Consider the following 12,339-nt stretch of genomic DNA (forward strand, 5'->3'; position numbering starts at 1 on the left):
TAAAGGAAAAAACATTTACCATAATTGGATGGAAGGATACAATCCCAGTCAGTTTTTGACATCTGTGTCACGTTGAAGACATTTCCCCTCACTTCCTGTCCCATAGTAAAACCAGGAAGTGACAATGTACCCCCCATCAATTCCAACCCAACCGTCACATGGCCCGCATCAATCCCCTCCCTCACACAAGGTCCCCAATGACCTCCAACCCAACCATCACACATGGCCCCCTATCGATAACATCCAACACCACCATCACACATGGCCCCCCCATCAATGACATCCAAGCCAACCGTCACACATGGCCCCCCCATCAATGACATCCAACACAACCGTCACACATGGCCCCCATCAATGACATCCAAGCCAACCATCACACATGGCTCCCCATCAATGACATCCAACACAACCATCACACATGGCCCCCATCAATGACCTCCAACACAACCATCACACATGGCTCCCCATCAATGACCTCCAACACAACCATCACACATGGCTCCCCATCAATGACATCCAAGCCAACCATCACACATGGCTCCCATCAATGACATCCAAGCCAACCATCACACATGGCTCCCCATCAATGACATCCAAGCCAACCATCACACATGGCTCCCCATCAATGACATCCAAGCCAACCATCACACATGGCTCCCCATCAATGACATCCAAGCCAACCATCACACATGGCTCCCATCAATGACATCCAAGCCAACCATCACACATGGCTCCCCATCAATGACATCCAAGCCAACCATCACACATGGCTCCCATCAATGACATCCAACACAACCATCACACATGGCCCCCATCAATGACATCCAACACAACCATCACACATGGCTCCCATCAATGACATCCAAGCCAACCATCACACATGGCTCCCCATCAATGACATCCAAGCCAACCATCACACATGGCTCCCCATCAATGACATCCAAGCCAACCATCACACATGGCTCCCTATCAATGACATCCAACACAACCATCACACATGGCTCCCATCAATGACATCCAACACAACCATCACACATGGCTCCCATCAATGACATCCAGCACAACCATCACACATGGCTCCCATCAATGACCTCCAACACAACCCTCACACATGGCTCCCATCAATGACATCCAACACAACCATCACACATGGCTCCCCATCAATGACATCCAAGCCAACCATCACACATGGCTCCCTATCAATGACATCCAAGCCAACCATCACACATGGCTCCCATCAATGACATCCAACACAACCATCACACATGGCCCCCATCAATGACATCCAACACAACCATCACACATGGCTCCCATCAATGACATCCAAGCCAACCATCACACATGGCTCCCCATCAATGACATCCAAGCCAACCATCACACATGGCTCCCCATCAATGACATCCAAGCCAACCATCACACATGGCTCCCCATCAATGACATCCAAGCCAACCATCACACATGGCTCCCTATCAATGACATCCAAGCCAACCATCACACATGGCTCCCTATCAATGACATCCAAGCCAACCATCACACATGGCTCCCTATCAATGACATCCAACACAACCATCACACATGGCTCCCATCAATGACATCCAGCACAACCATCACACATGGCTCCCATCAATGACCTCCAACACAACCCTCACACATGGCTCCCATCAATGACATCCAACACAACCATCACACATGGCTCCCCATCAATGACATCCAAGCCAACCATCACACATGGCTCCCTATCAATGACATCCAAGCCAACCATCACACATGGCCCCTAGTACATTCAACACAAACATGTACGTCGTCTTCGTCACAACAGACCCACCACACACCAACATACCACACCAACCAAGGATCTGCGGTCAGGAATCTCAGAAGACAGGACATAAATATAAATACCCAAATGCAATTTATTTTACATTATTTGAGCTATCAGAATGATCTCACCCATACTGTAAAAGGTGAATTAAGGCAACAACTATACAATCCAGAAAGAATAAAAAAAAATTTATTACATCAACATGTCCTAAAATGATAACCCAGCATTCTCCCGAATAAAAAACAAAATGCAAAAGCAGCTGTTTGGCATTTGCAAGCACTGATCGTCTTCCACCATCATCGCCTCCCGCCACCAATTGCCTTCCACCATCATCTCCTCCCGCCACCAACTGCCTTCCACCATCATCGCCTCCCGCCACCAACTGCCTTCCACCATCATCGCCTCCCGCCACCAACTGCCTTCCACCATCATCGCCTCCCGCCACCAACTGCCTTCCACCATCTGCCTTCCACCATCATCGCCTCCCGCCACCAACTGCCTTCCACCATCATCGCCTCCCGCCACCAACTGCCTTCCACCATCATCGCCTCCCGCCACCAACTGCCTTCCACCATCATCGCCTCCCGCCACCAACTGCCTTCCACCATCATCGCCTCCCGCCACCAACTGCCTTCCACCATCATCGCCTCCCGCCACCAATTGCCTTCCACCATCATCGCCTCCCGCCACCAACTGCCTTCCACCATCATCGCCTCCCGCCACCAATTGCCTTCTACCATCATCGCCTCCCGCCACCAACTGCCTTCCACCATCATCGCCTCCCGCCACCAACTGCCTTCCACCATCATCGCCTCCCGCCACCAACTGCCTTCCACCATCATCGCCTCCCGCCACCAACTGCCTTCCACCATCATCGCCTCCCGCCACCAACTGCCTTCCACCATCATCGCCTCCCGCCACCAACTGCCTTCCACCATCATCGCCTCCCGCCACCAACTGCCTTCCACCATCATCGCCTCCCGCCACCAATTGCTTTCCGCCATCATCATCTCCCAAGTGTGCAATGGTACCCAGAGGTGGGCAATGTGAGGCAAATTGTTTTATTTTTGTAGCAGTTCATTCGATCAGAGTGAGCCTCACTTATTAAAAACTGCCCTCAGTGGCCGGAGCAATGCCCCCATGAGGAGGGTCAAAGCAATGTGACACACCAGGCCACCAGCATAAACACCTACAACCAGCACATCCATCTCCAGTGTCAGACCTACAGGTATAGTAGGGTAACACGGCCATTCCGGGGAGGGTGGGGCTTCTGCACTGCATCTCATTCTTTGGCTAAAAATATAAATTAATTTTATTTAAAAAAAAACAAAATGAGAGAGACGGTCACTTTGCCTCCTGAGAAACCACATCGGCGCTCCCTCTGCACCTCCCCGACAACCCGCTGTTGATGTCACACAACTGCTCCTTGCTCTGGAAGAATCCCAACAAATTTGTCGGGATCCACCAAGATGCCTGATTGACAGCTGGCTCTGGCTCTCAATGTGTGGTAGAGAGCCAAAGCCAACCGTGCCCACCCCTCTCCCGCCCAGCATTCCAGTGACCACCGGAGGGGTAGAGCAAAGGGGAGCAGTAACTGACAGTCACCGCTCTCTGTTACTGGAAGACTGAGAACTAAGTGATCAGCGGTCATGGGATCGCTCAGTTCTCGGGCTTAGAGCTGGCAGGGGACAGCTGCAGCATTGGAGCGATGCTGCAGCATGGAGGTGAGCAGGAAGGTTATTTTCTTACCCCAGACTTCTCTTTTAAATGCTGCATGTTCCATTTTCATCAAGCAAACACCAATGCATGGTGTGAACTGAGCCGATTTGCAACAAAGGATTTTATTTGGGCCGGCATTTAGCAACGTAGCCCAATGCACATGGTGTGAATGGGCCCGGCGTGGCTCTAATGGAGTCCTTCTGGGATAGGGGAGCATGTGGCGGCGCTCAACTGCCAGGCCTGAACACCGTCACATGGGTGAGGGCTGTAGCTTGCTCCTGGATAAGTTAGGCCCCCTTTTCACACAAATGGTTAGAGCAAGCGGACCCTCTTTACACCCCTATGGGCCAGCTGGTGTAATAAATAAACATATATTTATATTACACACGCATACATATACATCAAAAGAGAGCGTCACTCATGGGTCTTGAAAGGTGAACGCACGATAACGGTTTTATTTAGATGAGGCACAAGCTCGTCTTCCTCGGGATCTTGTGCCTCATCAAAATAAAACTTATCATGCATTCACCTTTCAAGAGTGCTGCTCTTTTTGATATAAATATATATAAATTTTTTTTTGATTTGTTCTATATATATATATATATATATATATTCCCCTTTAGTCTACGCAGATTGGAGGGCATTCAGGTGTAAACAGGTAGTGAAGTCCAGTTTACCCCGGCCGCCCCATAACCTGAGTAGACACGGACCCGTCACTGGCCCGCTCTGCTCAGCTGACAGATCACCTGCTGATCTAAACAGAGTCCTCCTGGTGGGGCCTAATAGAGTCGTCCCAGGATGGGGGTGCATGTGCCAGTGCTCATACCTGAGTGGCCTGAACACTGTCACATGGGTGGGAGGGCTGGGTTTGTAGCATCATTCTGCCAAATAAGTTACACCACAGCTTACCCTGTCAGTGATAAGGAGCATTGCTGGGGGGGGGGTCCCCATATGACAGTGCTTGGGCCAATCACCAGGCAGCAAACACTGTCACTGATGCAGTGTGACGACATCCCCGTCTAAGCTCGGATACAGGGGCTAAGAAGAAGGAGTCGGGACGCTGCAGTGGCGGGGATGTGAGGGAGTGCGGCTGGGTGAAGGCCTTGTGGGTGGCCCATCTGCAGACACTGAATATGTAAAGTTCATTGTTCCTTTAAATAAAGGAGTTTCCTCCTATGGAGTACAGGTTAATATCTGGCGTACAAGCAAGGTGTGACGTCTATAACAAGTCAGGGCAGAATAAGAACGCATGACTCACATTCATACACCAGCTTAGATATAAAAGGGGAAGAATGAGGTGGATTCATCATGCTGCATCTAGTGGTAGAAACCCGGCTGCTATATATTCCTTGTATGAGCCTTGCATGTATACACCCGCCACACGCACACCACCGCACTACCCCACTGCTGGACTCTAGAAACTTTTTAAAAATACATTAAAATTGAGGAAAATGGGAGTATGGCTCTTCGAAGAACGTCTCTGAAGTCCGGTAAACTGTAAGCACACAGACGCCCTCCCATGGCTTGGAGAAGTACACAGTGCAGGCCATTGGTATACGTGCGAATGAGGTGCGCCATCGGCTTTCTGCTCACAGGACCTGCGCAGACAGGCAGGAAGTGGGATCCGTCTGCTGCTGCCAGAAGGGTGAATTTTGGCATCATAGACGCAGCTGACTCGACTCTCTAAACTCAGAGGAGCGTCATTCTACTTTCCAGATTTTTGGCGAAGAGATGAATTACGAAGGAACCACAATGTGTTTAGCCAGTAAAGCGAGCAGCGCCAGATCCACGTTACCGTCCGCTCTCTCCAGTGCCAGAAGTGCGTCATGCAATGGGAACCCCGCCTGGACTATCCTCTCTACAGCAGATGGCGAGAATGGAGGGGAGGCAACGGGCGGTGAAAGGGAAATCTCTTCACCGATGGATCCTTCCGGATCACCACCGGATCCAGCCATTCCCTCATCACTGGGGGAAGTCTGGATAGGATTGCCATTCACATCTGTGACCTCGCCTGGGTTTAAATGAAGCACCTCAGGGGAGTGCAGATTGGACACCGGGGGCTCACGCTGCATATCAATGGAGGACAGACTGGACACAGGGGGCTCACGCTGCAGACTGGACACAGGGGGCTCACGCTGCATATCAGCGGAGGGCAGACTGGACACAGGGGGCTCACGCTGCATATCAACGGAGGGCAGACTGGACACAGGGGGCTCACGCTGCATATCAGCGGAGGGCAGACTGGACACAGGGGGCTCACGCTGCATATCAGCGGAGGGCAGACTGGACACAGGGGGCTCACGCTGCATATCAATGGAGGGCAGACTGGACACAGGGGGCTCACGCTGCATATCAATGGAGGGCAGACTGGACACAGGGGGCTCACGCTGCATATCAATGGAGGGCAGACTGGACACAGGGGGCTCACGCTGCATATCAGCGGAGGGCAGACTGGACACAGGGGACTCACGCTGCATATCAATGGAGGGCAGACTGGACACAGGGGGCTCACGCTGCATATCAATGGAGGGCAGACTGGACACAGGGGGCTCACGCTGCATATCAGCGGAGGGCAGACTGGACACAGGGGGCTCACGCTGCATATCAATGGAGGGCAGACTGGACACAGGGGGCTCACGCTGCATATCAGCGGAGGACAGACTGGACACAGGGGAGTCATACTGCACATTAGCAGAGGAGAGACTGGACACTAGGGGTTCCCATTGCATGTCAGCAGAGGGCAGCCTGGACACCAGGGGCTCAGACTGAATATTGGTGGAGGGCAGACTGGTCACAGGGGGTTGACACTGCATATTAATGGAGGGCATACTGGAGACAGGGGGTTGACACTGCATATTAATGGAGGGCATACTGGAGACAGGGGGTTGACACTGCATATTAATGGAGGGCAAACTGGAGACAGGGGGCTCGTATTGCATATCAGCGGAGGGCAGACTTGACAAAAGGGGTTCCCGTTGCACATCAGCAGGGGACAGACTGGACACAGGGGGTCCACACTGCATATTAATGGAGGGCAGACTGGAAACAGGGGACTCACGCTGCAGACCGGACACAGGGGGTTCACAGTGCACAGCCAGAGACTCTGTAACATCAGATGTGATATTAGAATTGCAGAGATTGTTCTCGTCCTGTATCGAGTTTTCAGAGATGGCTGAATTTGTGGTTTGGTTGTTGTCCCGTTCACCAGTCATGTTCCTCTGGGAGGGGCGGTCCTCTAATAACCCGTCCATGTAAGATTCTGGGTGACCCGTAGGAAGTGGCTCTGCTGCCGTTCTCGCAGGCCCTTGGCCACTCACCACTATTAATTTATGGAGTTCTTTCAGAGCGGCAGCCAGAGAGAAGCAGCTTTCATCTATGTCAAGTCCAGGGACATTGGGTGGTTTGGGGGTGTCGCAGTCCACAATCTCAGAACCAGAAGCTTCAGGCAGGTGGGAGGAGGCTGTCTGGTTGTTGGAGTTTTCTGTAGACGATGAAGGCTCGTTGTCGGCACCATACGGGTCGCAGGGCTCAGCAGCAGGTACAGCGAGAGACGTCTGTGCGTCCACATCCATTGTGTCCTCTGTATTTGCAGGCAGGAGAGCCGGAGGCGAGTGACCAGCATGCAGTTCAGCATCAAGATCCTCAACGCACGCTTGAAATTGCGAATTTGGAGTTGCAGGTTCCCTATGGCGCTGGTCTGTGACCGAGCCGCCTGCTAGTTTGTTATGAAAGGCCCCCGCGGGTCCCCTGTCCTCCTCTCCACCGGATAACTGAGAAGATGAAGACTCTGCGGAGTCTGAAAGTCTGAGAGGCCAAGGTGGATGGCCCGTCTGAGAAGCACGGTCACCACCGCAGGCAGCGTCCATGGCGCTCGTATCTATGGCTGACTCTCTGCTCTCTGCGGACGGGGGTGGGCAGACGCTGGTCTGGGAGGACGCTGAATGAGCAGGAGTAGCTGGCGTGACGCCCGGGGCATGGACAGGGTGGTGAAGCCCATCGATTGGTGGAACCAGCGATGGACGATCCACTGAGGTAGTTTCCTTGTCTGAAAAAGAAAAGAGGAAAGAAATGAGATTTTATCAGGGTTTGTCAGTCCCGGCTTTATACTGTATAAAGAATGCGATCGATGGAAGAATGCAAATCACTAAAAAACAAGCAGATCACCCCCCCCCCCCCTCCCCCACGAGGTGCAGCCATGACATATTCTCCATAGCATACAAATTAGGAACTTTCCCCCACCCTCCTCATCAACATGCAAATGACAAAAACCTGTTTTCATTACACATCTTATGTTAGACCCAATGATGTCATCCTTGGATCTCTGGTGGGATGTCATGTCTGGTGGGAGGGGCTGGCAGGGGGCGGTACATAGCTTCCTGAAAACATCACAGCACCCGGCCTCAGTACTCCCCTCTCAACAGTCCTCAGACCCAATCAAGCAATGGGTGGGCTCTTGGGAAGAGTTTTGCAAATATGAAAATGCCTCCATGGGTGGGTGTTGTGTGGAGGAGGGGCTGTTCTCAGGCAGACAGTCGCGGTAACACCCAGATTGGATGCTGTGACTCCATGATTGAAGGAAAAATGACAGCCTGAGGTAACGGCTTAAAAATCGTTGGCTGAAGTTAGACTTTCATTTGTCTCCTACGTATACAGGGTTTCCCAACCTCATTCCTCAAGTACCCCCAACAGGCCATGTTTGGTGTTGGGGATTGAGTAAGTTGTGGGGCAAAAAGGATACAGAGGATAGCCAAATGGTGGGGATACACAGAGGGTGCCAAGAGGTGGGATGGTGGAAATACAAAAGGTGCAACGTTGTGGGGCGCTGGGGATACAGAGGGTGTCACCCTGTGGGGATACAGAGGGTGTCACCCTATGGGGATACAGAGGGTGCCACGCTGTGGGGATACAGAGGGTGCCACGCTGTGGGGATACAGAGGGTGCCACGCTGTGGGGATACAGAGGGTGCCACGCTGTGGGGATACAGAGGGTGCCACGCTGTGGGGATACAGAGGGTGCCACGCTGTGGGGATACAGAGGGTGCCACGCTGTGGGGATACAGAGGGTGCCACGCTGTGGGGATACAGATGGTGCCACGCTGTGGGGATACAGATGGTGTCACGCTGTGGGGATACAGAGGGTCCACGCTGTGGGGATACAGAGGGTGCCACGCTGTGGGGATACAGAGGGTCCACGCTGTGGGGATACAGAGGGTGCCACGCTGTGGGGATACAGAGGGTGTCACGCTGTGGGGATACAGAGGGTGTCACGCTGTGGGGATACAGAGGGTGTCACGCTGTGGGGATACAGAGGGTGCCACGCTGTGGGGATACAGAGGGTGCCACGCTGTGGGGATACAGAGGGTGCCACGCTGTGGGGCACTGGGGATACAGAGAGAGTACAAACTTGTGGGGCAGTGGGAATACAGTACTGGAGTATTGGGGATACAGGAAGTGTGGTGTGCTGGGGTAGTGGCAGGTGCAGTTTCTGGGTTGACACTAGGGGGCCCTGTCAGATAGGCTGTATGGGGTACCATGATTTCTAATGGCACCCCTGCAAAGCGATACTCACACGGTCTACATACTACCATCAGCCTGCATTATAGATATAATTTTCTCTTCTGATCCGAGTTCTACTTTACACGAAGGATTCCCCTCATTGGTATTACCTGCTTTTGGCCCCTCCTGCGGTAGATCACACGCACATGCATCAAGGTTTCCGCTGCTCTGTGAGGATTAGGAGAGACAAAACAGCAAACGGGTGTTAGAACACAACAAGCCTCGTGCAGTTAGTGGCCCCGGGCATCAGATCATCTGAACAGGGAAATTCCGGGTGTTTCACACTATAACTCCTTCATTAGTCAAATCTAACAATTGGTTTGTAGGGTAGAAAAGTTTTATTGTAGACACTTTCATACAATTGGCCCGCGGTGCCATACGGGGGGGGGGGGGGTCACACGGTAAAGCCGGCCAATAAATAGGTAGCCACTTGCCGAACAGCCACCGTAGTTTTTACTGCGGCAGGCCGGCTTTGTTACGCGAAACAACGTACATGTACGTTGCTTCATGTAGCAGTTAGTTTTGGGTGTGTGTGCCGATTGGCCACAGGGGGAGCCAATCAGCCGGTCCGGCGGCCGCGATATGTAGAATCCTCTAGGTGGGCTTAATCCTTTCCTGCCGTCTCCTCGAATGGTCACTCCGTAGGTAATGTAGTAAGAAAAGCTCCACCGGTGTGATGTCACACACTCAAACTTTAAGCCCACCAAGAGGATTCTACATACCGCTCCTATTAGCGCTTTCACCCAACCATGCCAATGGGGGGCATCAATATGTGGTGAGCGTCCATCTGATGGGAGTGGAGATCGATGTCACAGCGGTGATTCATGATATTTTTCATTTATGGGACTCGCATATATCCAATTTATTTTTGGACTCGTATATTTTACTCTTTTTTTTCCTTCTACTTTTTTGGACTGTGCATAATAGGATAATAGCTTTGGACACTTATTTTACCCCCATTTATAGGAGTACCTCTTTTATACATTTTTTATGTAATAATCATTTTTACTCATTGCTTACATTTGCCCTGCTGGTGTTTCACATGTATATATCTGTTATTGGGATTTTTTTTATAGCAGAAAGTAAAATGATATAATATTATATATATATATATATATATATATATATATATAAAAAATGTATACAGTAATTCTATATTTATATTAGGGATGCACCGAAATGAAATTCTTGGCCGAAGCCGAATAATAATAAAATGTTTGGCCGAAGGCCGAATACCGAACGCGGTGTTTTGCATTTTTTCCATTTATTTTGCCAATTTTTTGTCCTCTCACTCTCTCTCTCTCTTGTCCTCTCGTGTCTCTCTCTCTCTTGTCCTCTCATGTCTCTCTCTCGTCCTCTCATGTCTCTCTCTCTCTCTTGTCCTCTCGTGTCTCTCTCTCTCTCTTGTCCTCTCGTGTCTCTCTCTCTCTCTTGTCCTCTCGTGTCTCTCTCTCTCTCTTGTCCTCTCATGTCTCTCTCTCTCTCTTGTCCTCTCATGTCTCTCTCTCTCTCTTGTCCTCTCATGTCTCTCTCTCTTGTCCTCTCATGTCTCTCTCTCTTGTCCTCTCATGTCTCTCTCTCTCTCTTGTCCTCTCTCTCTCTCTCTTGTCCTCTCATGTCTCTCTCTCTCCCTAAATGTTACTGTAGGGAATGGGATTCAGTGCACACTGCAGCCTTGTACCATAGGGTTAATGTTAGTGACACTGTAGGGATTGGGAAGGATGCTGGGAATTGAAATCAGGAAGCATGCAGGCAGCCTTGTAAATTTTAATTGCAGATACAGGGCACTGGGCAGGTCAGGGTTAATGTGGTAACATCAATTACTCAGTGACAGTCAGTCAGTGTCAGTGTGGACTCGATCAGATTATAGTGACAGACAGTCTCTCATAGTGGTGGTAGTAGGAGGCTGGAGGTGAACTAGTAGGAGCCTGGAAAGGAGCACAGCCGCATACATACATTACTCACTTGTGCACTGCAGCCCGCCCCACACATTCAGTGAGTCTTACTCTCCTCCCTAGTTTTTTCAATGGCCCATTCAGGAAGCCAATCACGCCGTGAGTAGCGGCACAGCGGAACCAATCAGGCACGCGTGATTGGTTCGCTGTGCAGCTAATCACGGCGTGATTGGCTTCCTGAATGTGCCATTGAAAAAACTAGGGAGGAGAGTAAGACTCACTGAATGTGTGGGGCGGGCTGCAGTGCACGAGTGAGCAATGTATGTATGCTCACTGCTGAAGTGTCCTGGCTTCCCCTGCCTAACACGGAAGTCTGTGAGTCCTCCTGTCCTCCTCCGAGTCCCTTCCCCCTGTAAATATCGTGACCTCGGCGATATGAATATCGCCTACGGCCACAGAACGATAGTCGATATCAAATCGACTATCGTTCAGCCCTATTATTCGCCACAAAATTATTCGGCCGAACACCGAAAGTGCTATTTTTTCTATTTTCGGCCGAATAATGTTCGGCCGACGATTATTCAGTGCATCCCTAATATATATATATATATATATATATATATATATATATATATATACACACACACATAATTATTTTTTTTATATATTTTTTTTTTACTTTCTGCTATAAAACATTCCCAATAAAAAAAAAAAAAAAAGTTAATCATTTTAGGCCAATATGTATTCTGCTACATATTTTTGGTTAACCACTTGCCGACCGCCGCACGACTATCTACGTCGGCGGTCAGCCCCTCACAGGCAAAGTGACGTAGGTCTACGTCACTAGCTTGTGAGGGTCTAGGGAGCGAGCGCGCGCCGCCGGAGGCGCGCTCCCGCGTGCGACCGGCAGACCCGATGTCCGCCGGTCACTCTGCGATCGGCGGGGGAGAGGGAGAAAGTCAGGCGGCTAATGTAAACAAGCTGCCTGTCATTCTCCCCTGTGTATGAAGGATGATCATACGGTTCTACTATGTAGAACCGTTGATCACTCTTCATACATCTGAAGCCACAGCCAATCACAGTAGAAAGCACGCCCCTAGGGACATACATAGCCCCTCCCTTTCAAAAAAAGTTAACCCCTTCACTGCCAGTGTATTTTTACAGTAACAGTGCATATGTATAGCACTGATTACTGTAGTAATGTCACTGGTACCCCCAAAAGTGGCAAAAATGTCAGTCAAGGGTCCGATCTGTCCGCCGCAAAGTCGCAGTACCGCAAAAAAAAAAAAAAAATACGCAGATCGCCGCCATTACGCGTTAAAAAAAAACCCACCAAAATGACAAAAATCTT

The 12,339-nt window shown here is 50.7% G+C and overlaps 1 protein-coding gene across 1 annotated transcript in view; it reads right to left on the reverse strand.

Moving 5' to 3' along the window:
• Positions 1-4,615: 4,615 nt before the first annotated feature.
• The window catches only part of LOC309569051 (uncharacterized protein), a 30,018-nt gene continuing 22,294 nt past the window's right edge, over positions 4,616-12,339 (reverse strand). The window contains exon 9 of the mRNA XM_082274812.1: positions 4,616-7,583. Within this exon, the coding sequence (XP_082130938.1) occupies positions 5,275-7,583 (2,309 nt within the window). The 3' untranslated portion in view covers positions 4,616-5,274. The remainder of the gene's footprint in view (positions 7,584-12,339) is intronic.

The sequence above is a fragment of the Pelophylax lessonae genome (genome assembly GCF_965119305.1).
Source record: "Pelophylax lessonae genome assembly, chromosome: 12".
Lineage (NCBI taxonomy): Eukaryota > Metazoa > Chordata > Amphibia > Anura > Ranidae > Pelophylax > Pelophylax lessonae.